General features: G+C 43.4%; 1 protein-coding gene across 1 annotated transcript; it reads left to right on the top strand.

The window, feature by feature from the left end:
- Window positions 1-7,182: 7,182 nt before the first annotated feature.
- Window positions 7,183-20,710, top strand: tollip (toll interacting protein). Its single transcript, XM_086296758.1, has 6 exons — window positions 7,183-7,429; window positions 11,513-11,662; window positions 13,296-13,478; window positions 18,775-18,927; window positions 19,298-19,382; window positions 19,457-20,710. Exons 1-6 carry the CDS (start codon window positions 7,397-7,399, stop codon window positions 19,678-19,680), a joined length of 828 nt encoding a protein of 275 aa, XP_086152884.1. The 5' UTR covers window positions 7,183-7,396; the 3' UTR covers window positions 19,681-20,710.
- Window positions 20,711-20,808: the final 98 nt, after the last annotated feature.

The following is a 20,808-nucleotide window of genomic DNA, read 5'->3' as shown; positions in this document are numbered from 1 at the left end:
CTCATAAATACACAGAGGGCACACAGGGGGGAGAGAGAGCACGGGGAGAACTTAGACATAACGGGCAGGGGAAACATGGAATAAAACATAAGGAGAGACGAGGGCTCACAGATACACAGAGGGGCACACAGGGGGTAAAAGCCATGAAGGGAAAACACTTAGGGAACAACACAACAGGGCAACTCAGGAAACATGGCCTAAATAGGGAACAAAATACAAACATACAAGAAAACTAAGAATACTGGGCCAACATGGCCCAGGACCATGACAAAGACAGTAAGAAGCAAGCAGAGGGAGAAAAAACAGAATTTTTTTATAAGCTGATTTGATCCTTAATGTCTGTGAAATCATAATAACTTACAACACAGAAGGTCAATGTAGACCCCATACAACCAAATTAGACGAACACAGGGGTGGGCAATTCCAGGCTTCGAGGGCCGGTGTCCTGCAGGTTTTAGATCTCACCTTGGGTCAACACACCTGAATCACATGATTAGTTCATTACCAGGCCTCTGGAGAACTTCAGGACATGTTGAGGAGCTAATTTAGCCATTTAAATCAGCTGTGTTGGTTCAAGGACACATCTAAACCTGCAGGCACACCGGCCCTCGAGGCCCGGAGTAGCCCACCCCTGGACTAACACATATAGTATTAAAAACACCATCTACTACTGTGTCTGAATGTGCGGTATTAACACTGTCAGTTTAGGCCTAAAGAGATATGTGTTTAAAAAAAGACCACCTAATTTAAATATAATCATTACATGCTTGTTAAAAGCTAACTTCCAATATATAAGGTTTCTCATAAGCAAAATGACCAGATCTAACATATGGCAGGGTTTATATGTAACATCTGGGGCGATCGTGGCTCAAGAGTTGGGTGTTCGTCTTGTTTCCTTGGGCAAGACACTTCACCTACCGCCTACTGGTGTTCTGTCAGTCTGCCCCAGGGCAGCTGTGGCTACAACTATAGCTGCCTCCACCAGTGTGTGAATGTGAGAGTGAATGTAAAGCGCTTTGAGGGGTCCCGAAAAGCGCTATATAAATGCAATCCATTAACATAATGTTTCTAGTCACTCCCGATACATGCTCGATAAAATGGGAGGAGCAAAAACACATCCCGGAATTTTTCGCGTTCTCGGCTTCATGTATACTTTGAATTGAAACAGTAGGTCTCCGACGTATCACAAGTCCATGAGAACACAAGTACAAGTACAAGTACAACAATTATACGCATACACAGGCTCCGACAACTGCGATCCTACTTTTCCCCAGATTACCCTTTCTGGGTCACAAAATAAACTTTTAAGATATTTTCAGGCAAGAACGTAGCTGTGTAATGCTCAAATATCTACTTAATTTATCAAAATGTGGCTCAGGAAACAGATTTTATGTGGTACACGGCGCTCAGCAATCTGTCAAAAAATGTTTTGGTACGACTTTGGTAAGCGACGGAGCTGCAGCGCTTGATGGATTGTTGGAGCATTACGGCTACTGTAGTCTGGAGCCTCGCAGAGTAACACGTACTCTGCTTCAACGTAATATTACCGTACTGTGTGTATAAGGACCACAAATGGCACCTGTTCAGAGACACGGTTACGAAGCAGATTTCAAACTCCAGGCTGTCAGTCACACAGTGGAACTTGGGAACAGAGCAGCTGTGAAATCTGTCTCTTTGTTATTACGCTCAGCGTCTGTTAGTTTACATTTTGACTGCACAATTGTGAGCTTTTTGTTATGCACAAAAACAACATTGTTTTCTTTTATTTATGGAGCATTATTATGTAATAAATGCTGATAATTTATTTCTGAGTAATGTTTTCATGTACATCTACGCTGTATGTTAATAAAAGTGCCTGTGTGAGATCTGGGACACAGCTTTGACTAAGAACTCTCTTAGTGACGTGGCATTTTCAAAACACATCTTTCATCCTTCTGCACTGAGAAGCTAAATTTCGAGCTTACTTGGTTTTTCTAAGTTAAGACAACTCAAATAAATTGAGCTGATCAGTGTTTTTGCATAAAAAGTACTGGTAACTTATTCAAATTGAGTTCTAATAACAAATTGATAAAAAAAAATTGAGTTCAGCCTATTTAATATTTTTAATTAAACACAATATTAGATTTTACAGTGTAGGTGGAGTTTGCATGTTCTCCCCGTGTTTGCGTGGGTTTTCCCTGAGTAATAATATCAAAGTGCAATAAACATTCACTCTTTATTTATTTATTTATTAAGTCATTCCTTTACCTTTCTTTTTTGCTCATACATTTCTTCCACTTAAAAAAAATCCCCTTTAACTTACTGTGTTGTTTTGTTAGTGTGTTGTGTTGTGTTTTGTGGCGTTTAGTTGTGCATATTGCTGACGCGGGACAGTTTCCAAGTTTATTGTACTATTGTACTGGGTATGACTGTGCAATGACAATAAAGAGTTATCTTATCTTGAAGGGTAAAGTGTAGTTATGGTCAGTAAGACTAGAACATTGCAGTATAATGCAGTTGATAAGGGCGACATGGGCAGTTGCCCAGGGCGGCATTGTGGTGGGGGCGGCATCACGGGAATCGGCAAAAAACAAAAAGTTGCTCGTACTCATGCTGCCCCGACAACATGCCAGCGCATTTGGGGGATATCATAGGCACCGATTGGTTTTCTATCGCCCATTTGCTGGGAGTAAGGGCGCCCTCCATCCAAATTTAGATAAGGTGCAGTTTTTTAAAATTGTGCATGAAGTCGCAGGACTTTGTGATCACGGGTGAGGTGCGCCTGCTGCTTGCGGCACAGGGAGGAGAGGGGCAGGATGACGGGGGATTCTCTGGATGGCTGAAGCGGCATCCAATAACCAACTCGTGAAATAAAACAAAATAAAAACGAACCAACAAACACGAAAACACCAGACATTATGATACACACTTATAATTTGCACTAATGTTTTTTCAAATTCTATACGCGAAAAGAGAGCACGAGAGCCCTCGGTGCGCCTGCTCGCTGCTGTGCTGAAATCAAAGTAAACTTTATTGTCATCTCTGCTATATACTGCTATATTGGGGTCATCTGAAAGCAATTGTCTATGGTGTGAAGATACGAGATGTGCAGCACCTGAAACTACGGATACTGGATGCCTGTGCTGGCATTTCTCCTGCGGTGTTGCTATCAGTGTGTGAAGAGTGGGAGAAGAGGGTTGCATTGACAATCCAACACAATGGGCAGCACATTGAACACATTTTATAAGTGGTCAGAAACTTGTAAATAACTCATGAAAGAATAAAGTTACATTGAAACCAAGCACACCATTGTTTTTCTTGTGACATTACCAATAAGTCTGATGTGTCACATGGCCCTCTTCCTATTGGAAAAACAAAAGTTGTATCCAAGATGGCCGACTTCTAAATGGCCACCATGGTCACCACCCATCTTGAGGAGTTTGCCCCCTCACATATACTAATGTGCCACAAACAGGACTTTAACATATCACCAACCATTCCCATGTTATTACAGTGTATCCATATAAATGGCCCACCCTGTCTGTCTGTCTGTCTGTCTGTCTTGCCTATATATATATGTATATATATATATATATATAGGCAAGAATACCAGAGGCGAAAAACACCAGCTACTGGTAGACAGAACAATCAGCCGAGACTGCAAGACCAGACTGACCAACCTGTGCACTGCCTGGATTGATTACAAGAAGGCCTATGACTCAATGCCCCACAGCTGGATACTGGAATGCCTAGAATTGTACAAGATCAATGGGACCCTAAGAGCCTTCATCAGGAACTCAATGGGGATGTGGCGTACAACAAATTTCCCACGTGTGGGACTAATAAAGGTTATCTTATCTTAACACTAGAGGCCAACTCCAAGCCCATAGCACAAGTCACCATCAAGTGCGGGATCTACCAAGGAGATGCTCTGTCCCCACTGCTGTTCTGCATAGGCCTGAACCCCCTCAGTGAGATCATTAACAAGACTGGCTACGGATACCGACTATGGAACGGAGCAGTTGTCAGCCACCTCCTGTACATGGATGACATCAAGCTGTATGCCAAGAGTGAACGAGACATCGATTCACTGATCCACACTACCAGGCTATACAGCAATGACATTGGAATGTCGTTCGGACTGGAGAAGTGTAGTCGAATGGTAACAAAGAGAGGGAAGGTAGTCAGAACTGAGGGGATTGAACTACCAGAAGGCAACATTGCAGACATAGAGGACAGTTACAAGTACCTGGGGATCCCGCAGGCAAATGGGAACCATGAAGAGGCCGCTAGAAAGGCTGCAACCACCAAGTACCTGCAGAGGGTCAGGCAAGTCCTGAGGAGTCAGCTGAACGGTAAGAACAAGATCCGGGCCATCAACACCTACGCCCTGCCCGTGATTAGGTACCCTGCTGGGGTAATAGGCTGGCCAAAGGAGGAGATAGAAGCCACTGACATAAAGACAAGAAAGCTCCTTACCATGCATGGAGGGTTTCACCCCAAGTCCAGCACCCTGAGGCTGTACGCTAAGCGGAAGGAAGGGGGCCGGGGACTGGTGAGTGTCAGCACCACAGTCCAGGATGAGACAACGAACATCCAAGAATACATTGGGAAGATGGCCCCAACTGACCGAGTGCTCAGTGAATACCTCAGGCAGCAGAAACCCAAGAAAGTGGAGGGAGAGGAGGAACCATCATGGAAGGACAGGCCCCTGCACGGTATGTACCACCGGCAGATAGAGGAGGTGGCTGATATCCAGAAATCCTACCAGTGGCTGGACAAAGCTGGACTGAAAGACAGCACAGAGGCACTAATCATGGCAGCACAAGAACAAGCTCTGAGCACAAGATCCATAGAGGCTGGGGTCTATCACACCAGGCAAGACCCCAGGTGCAGTCTGTGTAAAGATGCCCCAGAGACAATCCAGCACATAACAGCAGGGTGCAAGATGCTAGCAGGCAAGGCATACATGGAACGCCATAACCAAGTGGCCGGCATAGTGTACAGGAACATCTGTGCCGAGTATAACCTGGAAGTCCCGAGGTCAAAATGGGAGATGCCCCCAAGGGTGGTGGAGAATGACCGAGCTAAGATCCTGTGGGACTTCCAGATACAGACGGACAAAATGGTGGTGGCTAACCAACCGGACATAGTGGTGGTAGACAAACAGAAGAAGACGGCCGTAGTGATCGATGTAGCGGTTCCGAATGACAGCAATATCAGGAAGAAGGAACACGAGAAGCTGGAGAAATACCAAGGGCTCAGAGAAGAGCTCGAGAGGATGTGGAGGGTGAAGGTGACGGTGGTCCCCGTGGTAATCGGAGCACTAGGTGCGGTGACTCCCAAGCTAGGCGAGTGGCTCCAGCAGATCCCGGGAATAACATCGGAGATCTCTGTCCAGAAGAGCGCAGTCCTGGGAACAGCTAAGATACTGCGCAGGACCCTCAAGCTCCCAGGCCTCTGGTAGAGGACCCGAGCTTGAAGGATAAACCGCCCGCAGGGGCGTGCTGGGTGTTTTATATATATGGACCGGCTGCTTCCAAATAGAGCCCATTTCATTCATAATGTTATGAATGAAATGGGCTCTAATCAGCTAATCAGAAGGTCGGTGGTTCGATCCCAGGCTGCATCCTGGCTGCATGCCAAATATCCTTGGGCTAAGATACTAACCCCATGTTTGCCTACTGGTGGTGGTCAGAGGGCCTGGTGGCGCCTGTGTCCGGCAGCCTCGCCTCTGTCAGTGCGCCTCAGGGTGGCTGTGGCTACAATGTAGCTTGCTATCGCCAGTGTGTGAATGTGTGTGTGAATGGGTGAATGACTGAATGTAGTGTAAAGCGCTTTGGGGTCCTATGGACTAGAAAAGCGCTATACAAATGCAGGCCATTTACCATTTACCAATGTTATAAATCCAAGCCCATAATGTATTCATGATTTGAATCCTGGGTTGTGCGAAATCCCAGAAATAAACCCTTAACAAAGCAAATCTGTGAACTAAGGTTTAGATTTATAAGGTCATGTTGTGGTGATCCTCGGGTTGTGGGATGGGTGTTCATACTGGAGTGCAAAATTAAAACCAATGGAAAATGGACAAGAAAAGTTCAAAGCCATCAGGTTCTCAGTTTAGAAAAAAGAGAAAAGAAGAGGAGGAGAAACGAGCAAAAGATACAGGTAAGCAGATGTGTCATTGGATAATGGCAGGTCATCTATCCTGAAACAATCAGAATCAGAATCGGAATACTTTATTAATCCCTAAGGAAATTATGTGGGTTACAATTACTCCAAGAAGAAATTGTAGAAATAGCAACAGTAACAGACTAAACTCCAAACAATACATTATGTTACAGATTTTACACATTTAAGAAATAGCACTAATATATACAGATCACTCAATTATAAATATCAAGGATTAACAGAGGTGATTATAAATAAATATCAAGAAAATTTACAAGAATATTACAGAATAGAAAAGAACGTGTATAAAAAGTGTATCTTTTGCAGTGTTTACAGTGCATTAGATGGAGGAGTGGTACAGGGAGATGGCCACAGGCAGGAATGATTTCCTGTGTCGGTCAGTGGTGCTTTTTGGTAATCTCAGTCTCTCACTGGACGTGCTCCTGTGAGTAGCCAAGCCTTCATGGAATGGGTGGGAGGTATTATCCATGATTATCCTTATCTTGGACAACATTCGCCTCTCAGACACCACCCTAACAGAGTCCAGCTCCATCCCCACAACATTACCGGCATTGTGGATCAGTTTATTTAGTCTGTTGGCATCTGTGACCCTCAACCTGCTGCCCCAGCATGCAACAACATAGAGGATAGCACTGGCCACAACAGGGATACAAGAAGATAACATTAATTAGTAGTGATAGTGAAAAAAAAAATTAGTAGTGATAGTGAAAACTTTTGTTTACGTTTGTTTGCCACTTTCCTTTGTAGCTTACTGAATCTTTTGGACTGTGTTCAGCACAATATTAATTAGTCAGTGTCAATTGTTGATTTGTCCTATTCTCATTGTATGATGAATTATGATGGCTGTTTGTTAGTCGTTTGCTGTTTGTTATGGGGGGGGGGGGGGGGGGGGTGCTCGCCCAGGTCGCCAAACAGCCTTGGACCGCCACTGAATGCATTCCATTCATTTGTGGATCAGGTGTGACTCTTCACCTTCTGTAGTAACTGAAAAATCTTGAAGGTGGTTTGGCTAGAGTGGGTCTATTGCCCACTCCAACGCAGTAGGTGGCGGTAAAGCACTGTAACACTGGTTGTCACATGACATATATAAAAAAACAAGCAGGAAGAGGAGGTCTTTCGAAGGGTAAACATCCGTTGTAGTGGACAGTATATGTTGTTTTGTTTTTCAACGCCGCAAGCTTGTGATTTAAGAAAAAATAGAAAATCCCGATAAAGAGGAGACGACATGGCAACTACCATCAGCACCCAGAGGGGACAGGTAGCGACCTCGGTGTTTGTCTAGTTTGTTCGCACTGGCACGCACACAGCTAGGCGTTGCTCTGGATTGTAGTTCTGGTTCATTAAATGATCAAGAAAGAGTTGCACAGCACGGACACTAGCTTAGCATTCAATACCCGTCATTCAAAACGTCGACGAAAGTAATTAACGGATAAGCGTTAGCTTAGGTAGCTAATAGCAACTCAAGGATTAAGCTGCCAGGATAGCAACACTGACGTGTTCCGTGTTACACAACAAACGATAAAGAACAGTTTCACTCCCGTGCTTCAGATCTGGGAAGCTGAATTCCAGTTTCTGTGTTGCTGCTTAGAGGACCCCGGATGTTTTGTGATTACAAAGAGTCAGAAAAAATTAAGCCTTTGATTTGTGGTGAGCTGATCTAATGATTACTCAGAAACCGACTAATTACAAGTTAATGAAGTTCTGAGACTTGAGCAAAACGGTGTTCACGTGCAATATTTTCCACGTGCTAGCATTACGTTAAAATGTTGGAAGAAAGGCTAGATAAACATATTAAAGGCATGGTTTACGTCTTTTAAACTCACAAAATCCTAAAAAGTCCTGCTCTTAGCGACAATAAGTTTCGCATCATTTTCTGTGTTTATTCGGGTAGATGAAGACAAACTGATTTACCCCACTATGTCTTGCAGTTTTTTAATGCTACATTCTTTGCTCCTTCTCTCTTGTACAGTTTCACTCGTGGAAGACAGAAAGTGAGAGATATAGTCGGCTGTAATGACTGGGGAAAAAGACTCATGCTTGAACACTGCTAGCAGCATTTGCACCCACTGAGTGAATTCATTTGGATTGGTCAGAGCAGTAAAAAGATCCGTCATTATATAGTTAGAATTTGTTGGACAAAGTTTTCTGTCTGTAAACCACCACATTGGATTTTAAATCGGACAATATGTGATCAGAATGCATACCTTAAGTTTTAATTCTGGAGTTTTTACCAAAAATTTTGGAATTAATTGTTTAGACAGGTTAAATGGGTCCTGTTGCATTGTTATTACGTGACAAATAAAGCAGCCATGATATCTGAAGTTGATTCAGAGTGAAGAATTTTGTATTCTGTAACTTTTCACTGTAATTGTGAATATGAAACCCAAGAGATGTCAGATGACAGCAAGGAAGGCTGTCACGAGGCTATTATTCAGAACAAACAAACTAAAGCATGTGGTGATGTTTGTGACATCACGCATGTCATTGATTGTCATTCATTGATTGAAAGGATTTTCAACTGTAGTGGTCTAGATAACTACAAAAACTGAGTCTCTCTACAACAAGTGATGGACCTAAGTGTAGCTAACTAAAATTCAGCAGCATCACCAAGATGTCTTCCAAGTGAGCCATACATATAAATCAACACCTCTCAAACAATTTCAACAAAAGTTAAAAAACCCCCAAACCAAACCAAAAAACCAAAAGTCTCATCATGACTCACTTAATTGACTGTAGGTTGTACCTGCTAGTTAGAGTTCAAATTAGCATGCTGATATGTAAAACACGATTAAGTCCACCAACCCTCATTTGAATACGGGTGTCTAAGAATGTAACGTTAACCGAAGTCCTGCTTGTAGACGGGACTCTTGCAGTAACCTAGAAATACCTCTGGGGACTTTTTCGGGTAGTACTTTTGAAGCATTATCTAAATTAACTTACGTTTCTGTCGTCACTAGTACATCACCAGTCAAATAAGATAAAAACTGCTTCAAATATTTATTGACTTTGCCCCAAAATAAGGTTACAGTACCATATTTACCGCACTATAAGGCGCACCAGATTATAAAGCGCACTGTTGAAGACTGGCTCTGTTTTCATACATAAGGCGCATCGTATTATATGACGCATTAAGACAAACAAAACAGTCAGATAACTTGACCTTTATTAAGCTCATTCACAGTAACTCTTAACACTGTTAAGCTGTAACACATTAAATATTGAAAAATACACTTACTTTTTCCAGTACATTCAACTTCCACAATTCCCTCAAACTCTTCACCTTCCGTGTCTGAGTTACGGTAAACAGCTGGGCAATTTCAGCATCAAGCATGCCCGGATCCCTCTCATTATTGTCTGAATCAGTCTTGTTGCTGTTACTTAGCTGTTCAGTGATTATTCCAGCCTTCGTGAAAGCTCGGACGACACTTGAGACTGATGTTTTGTGCATTTTATGTTCAATAAAGGTATTTGTTGTGCCTGAAAATGAACAAATAAATGAATGAATGAATGAATGATACCTTAGCCCAAGCATCCATGATCCATTGGCAGGTAGCGGCGTAACTTGCTCGGCGTTGCCTCCCTGTTTTGGTGAATGTGTGTTCGCCTTCTGTCATCCAATGCTCCCACGCAGCTCGTAATTTAACTTTGAACAACCAATATCTAGTGGTTGGAGTTCTTTGGTTAATCCACCCGGAATGACGGCAAGCTCCGAATTAGTTTGCTTCACTTGGGTTTTGACAGCCTCGGTGAGATGGGCGCGCATGGAGTCGTAGATCAAAAGAGACGGAGATTTGTGGAAAAAGCCACCCGGTCTCTTGACATGAACTCAAACACTCGCTCATCTTCTCCTCGTCCATCCAGCCCTTTGAGTTAGCCTTGACGATGACGCCGGCCGGAAACTTTTCTTTTGGTAAAGTCTTCCTCTTGAAAATGACCATGGGTGGTAGTTTCTGGCCATTAGCTTGGCAGCCCAGAACTACAGTGAAGGATGACTTCTCGTTCCCTGTGGTGCATATAGATACCGTACTGGTCCCTGTTTTCTCAACAGTACGGTTCACGGGGATGTCAAAGGTGAGGAGGACCTCGTCCATGCTAGTGATGTGTTCTGGCCGGATCTTCTTTTCAGTGATCTCATTCTGGCAGTAGGTGCTGAAAATGGCCAACTTTTCTTTGTAATCGTTTGGCAGTTGCTGTGAGACTTTAGTTCTTGTGCGGATTGAGAGATTATGCCTTTTCATCAAAGAAGGTCCCCCTCGAAAGTCGCTGATCTGCATGTCATGTGCTGCCGCTGTTGCCTTGAGTCGAATAGAGACTGTAGAGACACTTCTGCCTGCTGTTCTCTGTTCAATAACCCACTGTTCAATTTTGTCCTCTAACTGCGGCCATCGCACCGTGTTCCCTCGGAAACTCCTTTTGGTCTTCTTTACTTGTTTTAGGTCATCTTCTTGCTTCCTCCACTTGCGCACCATCGACTCATTAATGCCGAATTATGTCACAGCTGCTCTATTTCCATTTTCTTCTGCATAACTAATTGCTCGAAGGTTAAAATACGCTTAAATATGCCATTTTGGAGTCGTTATACACACACAACACGGGAATGTTGTGTTGAAGCACAGTACGTATTACTCTGCGAGGCTCCTGGCAACGGTCCTCTAAAAAAAATTTTGACAGATTTTTGAGCACAGTGTGCCACATAAAACCGGTTCAAGGTCAGTAAGCACAAACCAAAATTCATCCATAAGGCGCACCAGATTATAAGGCGCACTGTCGATTTTTGTGAAGATTTAAGGATTTTACGTGCGCCTTATAGTGCGGTAAATACGGTATATATATTTTTTACATTTACATACAAAGACCTGAATGAATATACTCTATAAAGACCTCATAATACTATATTTTCTCAATAGAGCACTTTCCTCTCCTTATTTGTGGTTCTGAGAGATTTCAAAAGTAGAAATGGGGGAGAGCTTCTAGCTTACTTGACCCTCTCCTGTGGAACCAGCTCTGAGTTTGTAGTCAGGGTTGGATCACCCTGCTAGAGTACTTCATTTGTTTTCCACTTGTTCTCCTCTTCGCCTTCATCTTAGTTTCAATAAGCACTTCATTTATCCCATATTTAAGTTATATGGCAATACTACATACTGCATGTCAGTAACTTTTGGTTTCTCTCTTCCATAGATTGTATTTTGTTCTTTTCTCTCTCTCAAAAAATACATACAATGTTAAATAATTTGCATGAATTAGTATCTCTCTTAGTATAGCACCAAGCAATCCTCTCTTCCTCCAGCCCCCTTTATGCTGGTTTTTCTGGGTAAAACTTAAACCAGTTTTTTGCTTTCAGGTGTATATTGGGGAGCTTCCACAGGATTTTCTGCGAATCACTCCCACTCAGCAGCAGCAGCAGGTCCAGCTGGATGCGCAGGCAGCCAGGCAGCTGCAGTATGGAGGCTCCATAAGCACTGTAGGACGACTTAGCATTACAGTGGTCCAGGTGAGCACAGCTTCACTATTAGAAGTACAACTGGATGTCATTTCAGTATTTGTACCATTGTGGATAAAATATACACACCAACAGCTTGTTCTTTTATGTTACACATAAAAGCTTCTTGTTTAGTTTGTTAAGTTCTAAATTTTAACTGAAAAGTCATTATAGCAAAAGTGCCACAAATTCTTTATAACTAGGGATGGGTATTGATAAGATTTTAACGATTCCGATTCCATTTTCAATTCTGTTTAACGATTCGATTCTTTATCGATTCTTATTTTTAAAAAAGGAGAACACTAAAGTCAATTAGCTTAGAACTTTGTTTTATATCTTCTCTTTGAACAAGAGACAAATTTAGGAGTAACATGGCCTTACAAACCCAACAGTGAGATCTTAAGAGATCCAGCCTGCGGCTCTTCAATGGGGTGTCACAGGGTCCCCAGGAAAAAAAATTTAAATGTAAAATAATAAAATAAATATTCTTCTGTAGCAATAACAAAGTGTAACATAAATTATTCTGTAGCAATTACACAAGAATATCCAGTAATGTCCCTGCCTACAATTAAACACATTCACTTACCAAAGTGAAATCGGGGGCATCTGCTGTGGCAAACGGGTGCAAGCCTTTGACCACAAACTGAGTCACTGCTCGGTGACATTCGTCTATCCTGGCCTGAAAGGAGACGCTACCGGTAGACTGCAGCGAGAACTGCCAGCATCTGAGCCAGACTCTGTCTCATCATGGTCACCTAAATGCACAGTAATGGCAGGTTTGTAATAAGGCAGATTGCGCTAACATAATATGCACTGTTAGTTGATTATTTACGTGCCGCATTAACAGGAGAGGAGGTGCAAACATTACCGCTGCTGCTGGGTTGAGATTCACGAGTCCGGAGCGGAATTAAAAACACGACATTCCTTTAAGGTCATCGTGTGTTTTGTGAGCAAATGCTTTTGCATATTCGTAGTGTTTCCTCCCTTAAATGAAGTATCTACTTTGCAAGTATTGCAAGTTGCCCTGTTGTCATCCGTTCTCGTAAAGTATAACCAAGCTTTTGAGCATTTGAGCCGCTGGCGCCGTGTTTCCTGCCGGGTAAATGACGCTCCGCGACGTGGTGACGTCATTCGGGGCGACTGGAATCGATAAGGGAATCGTTTGCAAAAATGGCAAACACTTCCAAGGATTTGAAACAGTGGGAACCGGTTCTCAACAAGAACCGGTTTTCGATACCCATCCCTATTTATAACAAACTGTTATTTTTTTGGATCTTCATCCATATTCTATGTGCTAGTTAACAGACAGGTTTATTTTGTTTCCTCCTTGTTGAACTAGTCTAATGCAGAGGTCAGTTCACTAACCCAGTGGTGGCGTGGAAATCTTTTTTGTCTTTCATGTAGTTCATGTTTTATGTCTGAAAAACCTTTTGGTTAAAAAGTTCCTCAGACCCCAGGAAGAGTAGCTTCTGCTATTACAGGAGCTAATGGGGATCTTGATAAACTAAACTAAGTTTTAGTTAGTGTTTATGTTTTTGTGTGTAACTTAGATTAAACACAGGAGTACACGTGCTAGCTATACTGTAATACACAAATCTTAAATTAATCAGTTAATTGAAGCCACCTGTCTTGTTTTATTGTGTAGGCCAAACTGGCTAAAAACTATGGTATGACCCGAATGGATCCATACTGTAGGATCAGACTGGGCTATGCTGTCTATGAGACACCAACTGCTCATAATGGAGCCAAAAACCCACGCTGGAACAAGGTGATCCAGTGCACGGTGCCTCCTGGGGTTGACTCTTTCTACTTGGAGATCTTTGATGAGGTGAGGAGGTCACAGAGCTTCTCTTCTGAATGGTTAGACATGGGCACAGCTTTTCAAAGATTAGCTCTATAGGGTCTTCTTCTTTGTTTTCTTCTTTTTTTTCATTTTATCTATTTGTCTGTTTCATTTTAACATTATCATATTGTGCAAGTAAGTGGACTGGTTCTTATATAGCACTTTTCTACTCTACCTGAGTACTCAAAGCGGTTTAAAACATGTTTCTATTCATCCGTTCATAGAAGCACTTTTTTAATCTTAAGTGCTTTGTAACAGTCACACTCTGATGTGGGTGTGACTGTTACAAACTGTTACAAACTGTTACAAACTGTTACATTGGAGGGCAACTTGCGGTTAGTATCTTGCCCAAGGATATTTGCCATGCAGATTGGAGCAGCTAGGGATTAAACCACCAACCTTTCAGGTTAGTAGATGAGCCAAGCATACATACCTGGTATGCTCAGGCTGTTAACCTAGTCTGACCCTGCTTAGCTTCCGAGATCAGATGAGATTGGGCATGCTCAAGGTAGTATGGCCAAAAGCTGTGAAATATGGCAATAACAGAGCTGACAGTCAGAGGAAAAAAACAAAAGGACAGAAAGAAAAAAGAAGCGGGGAGAAAATAGGAGGAATATAAGAAGAAGATGGAACACAATTAGAACAACATAATGGGTCGGGCATCGGTTTAGCTCACTGGAATGAGCAGGGGAGCATATGCAGCAAAGCTGGGAGCGGCCAGACCAGGTTCGAGTCCGACCTGAGACCCTCTGCTGCATGTCTTCCCCTCTCTCTTTCCCTCATTGTCCCTATCAAACCTAAAGCCATATATATATATATATATATATATATATATATATATATATATATATATATATATATATATATATATATATATATATATATATATATATATATATATATAAGATCAAAGTAGCACGGAGGGAGGTTAGCCAACTAACGGAGTTGCAGCAAGGTGCGACAAATAAGGTGCCTAAGAAATACAGCAAGCTGTCCATACCTGAGGCCTTGGAAACTGCCAAGCAAAGACTCACAGCCTTGGCCAGCCGCTTGAGGAGGTACACCAGAGAGATAGAAGGCAGGAGAATAAACCAGCTGTTCTCCACAGAACCAGCAAAGGTGTACTCTCAGTGGCAAGGGAACAATAAGAGAACAGCACCACCAAGGCTGGAGACGGAGCAATACTGGAAGAGCATATGGGAGAAGGATGCAACCCATAACGGCAATGCTCAGTGGCTAGAGGATCTGAGGGCAGACCACAGCGACCTCCCTGAACAGGGTCCAGTAACCATCACAGTGGCAGATATCCAAGAAAGGGTCTCCAGTATGAAGAGTTGGACAGCACCAGGGCCCGACATGGTTCACGCCTACTGGCTGAAGAAGCTGACTGCACTCCACGAGCGTCTGGCAGCACAAATGAACCAGCTGCTAGTTAACGAGAGACACCCGGAATGGCTAACCGAAGGCCGGACGGTCCTGATCCCCAAGGACCCCAAGAAGGGACCGGTCCCCTCAAACTACCGACCAATAACCTGCCTCAGTACTACATGGAAGCTCCTGTCAGGCATCATATCAGCTAAGATGAACAGGCACATGGGTCAATACATGAGCGGGACACAGAAAGGAATTGGCAAGAATACCAGAGGCGCAAAACACCAGCTACTGGTAGACAGAACAGTCAGCCGAGACTGCAAGACCAGACTGACCAACCTGTGCACTGCCTGGATTGATTACAAGAAGGCCTATGACTCAATGCCCCACAGCTGGATCCTGGAATGCCTAGAATTGTACAAGATCAATGGGACCCTAAGAGCCTTCATCAGGAACTCAATGGGGATGTGGCGTACAACACTAGAGGCCAACTCCAAGCCCATAGCACAAGTCACCATCAAGTGCGGGATCTACCAAGGAGATGCTCTGTCCCCACTGCTGTTCTGCATAGGCCTGAACCCCCTCAGTGAGATCATTAACAAGACTGGCTACGGATACCGACTACAGAACGGAGCAGTTGTCAGCCACCTCCTGTACATGGATGACATCAAGCTGTATGCCAAGAGTGAACGAGACATCGATTCACTGATCGAGACATCGATTCACTGATCCACACTACCAGGCTATACAGCAATGACATTGGAATGTCGTTCGGACTGGAGAAGTGTAGTCGGATGGTAACAAAGAGAGGGAAGGTAGTCAGAACTGAGGGGATTGAACTACCAGAAGGCAACATTGCAGACATAGAGGACAGTTACAAGTACCTGGGGATCCCGCAGGCAAATGGGAACCATGAAGAGGCCGCTAGAAAAGCTGCAACCACCAAGTACCTGCAGAGGGTCAGGCAAGTCCTGAGGAGTCAGCTGAATGGTAAGAACAAGATCCGGGCCATCAACACGTACGCCCTGCCCGTGATCAGGTACCCTGCTGGGGTAATAGGCTGGCCAAAGGAGGAGATAGAAGCCACTGACATAAAGACAAGAAAGCTCCTTACCATGCATGGAGGGTTTCACCCCAAGTCCAGCACCCTGAGGCTGTACGCTAACCGGAAGGAAGGGGGCCGGGGACTGGTGAGTGTCAGCACCACAGTCCAGGATGAGACAACGAACATCCAAGAATACATTGGGAAGATGGCCCCAACTGACCGAGTGCTCAGTGAATACCTCAGCCAGCAGAAACCCAAGAAAGAGGAGGGAGACGAGGAACCATCATGGAAGGACAGGCCCCTGCACGGTATGTACCACCGGCAGATAGAGGAGGTGGCTGATATCCAGAAATCCTACCAGTGGCTGGACAAAGCTGGACTGAAAGACAGCACAGAGGCACTAATCATGGCAGCACAAGAACAAGCTCTGAGCACAAGATCCATAGAGGCTGGGGTCTATCACACCAGGCAAGACCCCAGGTGCAGTCTGTGTAAAGATGCCCCTGAGACAATCCAGCACATAACAGCAGGGTGCAAGATGCTAGCAGGCAAGGCATACATGGAACGCCATAACCAAGTGGCCGGCATAGTGTACAGGAACATCTGTGCCGAGTATAACCTGGAAGTCCCGAGGTCAAAATGGGAGATGCCCCCAAGGGTGGTGGAGAATGACCGAGCTAAGATCCTGTGGGACTTCCAGATACAGACGGACAAAATGGTGGTGGCTAACCAACCGGACATAGTGGTGGTAGACAAACAGAAGAAGACGGCCGTAGTGATCGATGTAGCGGTTCCGAATGACAGCAATATCAGGAAGAAGGAACACGAGAAGCTGGAGAAATACCAAGGGCTCAGAGAAGAGCTCGAGAGGATGTGGAGGGTGAAGGTAACGGTGGTCCCCGTGGTAATCGGAGCACTAGGTGCGGTGACTCCCAAGCTAGGCGAGTGGCTCCAGCAGATCCCGGGAACAACATCGGAGATCTCTGTCCAGAAGAGCGCAGTCCTGGGAACAGCTAAGATACTGCGCAGGACCCTCAAGCTCCCAGGCCTCTGGTAGAGGACCCGAGCTTGAAGGATAAACCGCCCGCAGGGGCGTGCTGGGTGTTTTACTTTTTTTATAAGAAAAACATAATAGGTCATCCACTGGTGCACCTGTACGGTATCATCCAAAAAACAAACTGCATTTGTAAGAGAAAATCCAATGCAATGCGATTTAAAAACAGCTACTTCAACATCCTCCAATAAAGCACAGTACTATACAAAATATGCAAGAAAACTCTTCCTTCTAAAGGTGAAAGAAATTGTTTGTCTTTTACCACTTGGAGGCAGAAACACATTGTTGAGTACGAGCAGGCTACAAAGGTGGAGGTTAGCAGTTGGTAATGTGCTAGCCAAGTAAACACAGCTCTGTGGAGGTTACAGGAATACTCCTCTAGCTCTACGTATGTCAGGGGGGTGAAATGGTGGATGGAAATTACTTTTGAATAACCCTAATATTTTTTTCAGTTTTATTATGTGACAGTATTGTGAACGCTACTAAAAAGTTACAAGGTTATTTGTTAAGCAGTAATTTTTTTACTTAAGATTTCCAGGGGAAAACTATCTGGGCTGCTTTTATGCTTAGATTTTATTTGCATAGTATTCCTGGACATAATGCCGTGTCAGTGCTATTACAATTCTCCTAGCTCCTTGTTTCTGTAGTTTCACCCTTCAAATGAGGAAATGTGTTGTCAAGGATGGACAAAGTAAATGAAACTACAGTTGAAACTATGTTTTCTTACATTCTGTCTCTATCAACAGTGCATATTTATTGATGATATAGGGTGTAATCATAAGGTTCAGGGAAAAGGCCTACAAAATCTAAAGATCCTGTTCTAATGCGCCTCTGGACCATCTTCAGCATGACTCTTACCTTTTAGATCTCTCGGGGGAAGTCCTGTTATGTCCCTTTGTACTTGTTCTTGTACTTCTTTTTTTGTTCTTCTGAAATACGTGCTGGATGTTCTCCAAACTGCTTGGCACTAACAAGAGACCCCACTCTCACCGCCAGTTATGATCCATTATCACAAAATGTAGTCAATTTGAAACAGAAGTTGAAAGTTTATCTGCTTGAGGTTGAGGTCTATGGTGAAATTACATCAGCTCATCAGTGACTGGCAGTTTTTCTTTTAATTAATTAATTTTTTAACGATGGCTGCCCCTCACTGAGCCTAGTTCTGCTGGAGGTTTCTTTGTGTTAAAAGGGAGTTTTTCCTTCACCAAGGAAAAACCAAGTGCTCGCTCATAAGCGGTTGTCTAGTCGTTGGGTTTTCTTGTAGGGTCTTTACCTTACAGCAGGGGTGCCCAATCCCGGTCCTCGAGAGCTACCGTCCTGCAGCTTTTAGATGCATCCTTGTTCCCACACACCTGAATCAAATGAATGGCTTGTTATCAGGCCTTTGCCAAACACGATGGCATGCTGAAGAGGTAATCAAACCATTTGATTCAGCTGTGTTGGAGTAGGGATGCATCTAAAAGCTGCAGGATAGTAGCTCTCGAGGACTGGGATTGGGCAGCCCTGCCTTACAGTATAAGGTGCCTTAAACTGTTGTTGATATTTGGTGCCAAACAAGCTTGAAGGAGAGACAGCTAAATTTAAATCAGGCAAGCTGTTTGTTATGGGCCTCTTCCCAGAACGTTTTGGTCACATCTTATATTCTGAGCTGAACTGTTGTGTGAATTGTTTTCATACTCTGGTAATTTCCTTGTCTTAAAGCCTTACAAATGAAGAAACCGTTGAATTTGAACTCTGCTGTTAATGATCCAGCAGTATACATTTGCATTTATCCACTGACCTGATAATTGTTTCCATGTGTTGATGTACAGAGAGCATTTTCTATGGATGACAGGATAGCATGGACACATGTCACCATCCCTGAAGGCCTAAGGGAGGGCAGAGTGGTGGATGAGTGGTTCAGCCTGAGTGGACGGCAGGGTGACGACAAGGAGGGCATGATCAACCTGGTTATGTCTTTTGCTGTGAGGACATTTACACGCACCCTTCATCAGATAAGATGGAAAGTGCATCACACGTCTGTGTGTTAAATCACAGATTGAGTTTTGGTTATGCTGTTACTATGGATCCACAGTCGGTTTATTATTCCCGGAAGTATTTGGACAATGACAAAGTTTCCATAAATTGTTTTGTATAGTGTAACAAAACTAATCTTGAAAGCTTGGAACATGATAGCCTGTAATATCTATTATTCATTTTGATTTAGTTTTAAGGAAAAGGCTTTCAAAATGATCAAGTGTTGCTTCACTGTCAGGAAATATCTTGAAAACCATCTTTCATTTCTGTTTCATTTATTTCCATGAAGTGAAATTGTTAACCCTGTCTTTGTGCCAGTCTTTACCAGCAGGAATGATGACTCAGCCTGTCGTCTTTATGCCATCTGTATATCAACAAGGAGTAGGATACGTGCCCATCACAGGTCAGTCAGTGAAACCTTGTATCTAATAAGTTAAAAGCTGGTTCTTGTATAAGCAGTGTCATCTGTGTTCCTAGGAGTTCCTGCGGTCTACAACCAGGGCATGATGCCTATGGCAGTGCCAACTACCATGCCAGCAATTGGGAACCAGGGCCTACCATGCACTGAGCAGGACCTTAAGGCTCTGCAGGACATGTTCCCCAACCTGGATAAAGAGGTGGTTCGCACTGTACTGGACGCACAGCAAGGCAACAAGGATGCTGCCATCAACTCTCTGCTGCAGATGGCTGAGGAGCTCTAACTATACAAGACAGTCTGATACCAGACATGCTAACAGATGCATGCATTCACAGTGAAAGTAGTCTATATACAGAGCTCCACCCCTTCTCTTATAGACATGTTTATAGTCCTCCCACAGTAATATACTCTCACACACTGCAGCAGCAGCCGAGTTCCCAAAAGAGCTTTGTTTCCAGTTCAAATAAGGTCCCTAGAGCTTAAACACAACTCTGCTCCCAAGTTCTGACAGTCATTTTGGTATAGCCACTCAGTGGGTGTTCTACCCTCTAATCACAGGATTGGATTTTCACAGTGCACCAAATATTTCTGTTGATGCTTTTGTAAACAGTTTGTTTTGCACCTGCCATAACTGCAGCAAATCACAACCTCCTGTATTATTGGTATCTGTAAAGTGTGTAGTGCATTTCAAATTATTCATTGTGTATATATAGAGAAATGTATGCAGTAATAATAATGAGTGAATGACTACCCTGGTTAGAAGAACTCTTTTGTCCACTGTGAGTCATTTCTAACAAAGTTAATATAGGTTTACCATCACTAAGTCAGGACATGAAGGTTTTATGTGCAGTTACCTTCCAAATGAGTTTGAAGATGTCACTTTGCTACTGATATCTGAATGGAGGACAACAGTATGACATCTGCAGAGGTTTTAAGACCCACAATGCTCCTTGGTGACTGTATATTCTAATCTTAAGTCTTCTATTCACACCTGTAACCTGCCAACATTTTGTCTGCCAAAGTTCTTCTCCATGAGACTGTCAGTCTGCAAAACTCTTAATGTTGAAAGTGCAGTGGTGTCATGTGATTCTGTTATCTCAGTGTAATACACATCTTTCAGTCCAGGAACTTTGGTATTCCATTGGTGTTTACTGATTTCAGAATATTCAGAATATTTATGATTCAGCATGAATTGCAGTCACATGTCACTAGACAAGAACAAGTAGTGCACATGTTTTTGCTACCTATGAAGCGCCTTGAGGCGACCTTTGTTGTGATTCGGCGCTATATAAATAAAATTGAATTGAATTGAATGTTTTTAAGTGAGAAGGTGATTTAGAAGCCAGCCGATAGCAGATGTAATGGAAATGGAATATAACATTTCTGTAAGATTGTTCCCTTCGCAATGTCA

Source organism: Aulonocara sp. 'chitande type north' Nkhata Bay, linkage group LG1 (assembly GCF_057382095.1).
Source record: "Aulonocara sp. 'chitande type north' Nkhata Bay isolate Kocher_YH1m ecotype deep benthic linkage group LG1, A_spYH_male_GT1.1, whole genome shotgun sequence".
Classification (NCBI taxonomy): domain Eukaryota; kingdom Metazoa; phylum Chordata; class Actinopteri; order Cichliformes; family Cichlidae; genus Aulonocara; species Aulonocara sp. 'chitande type north' Nkhata Bay.
This window is presented reverse-complemented; position numbering and strand designations above follow the sequence as displayed.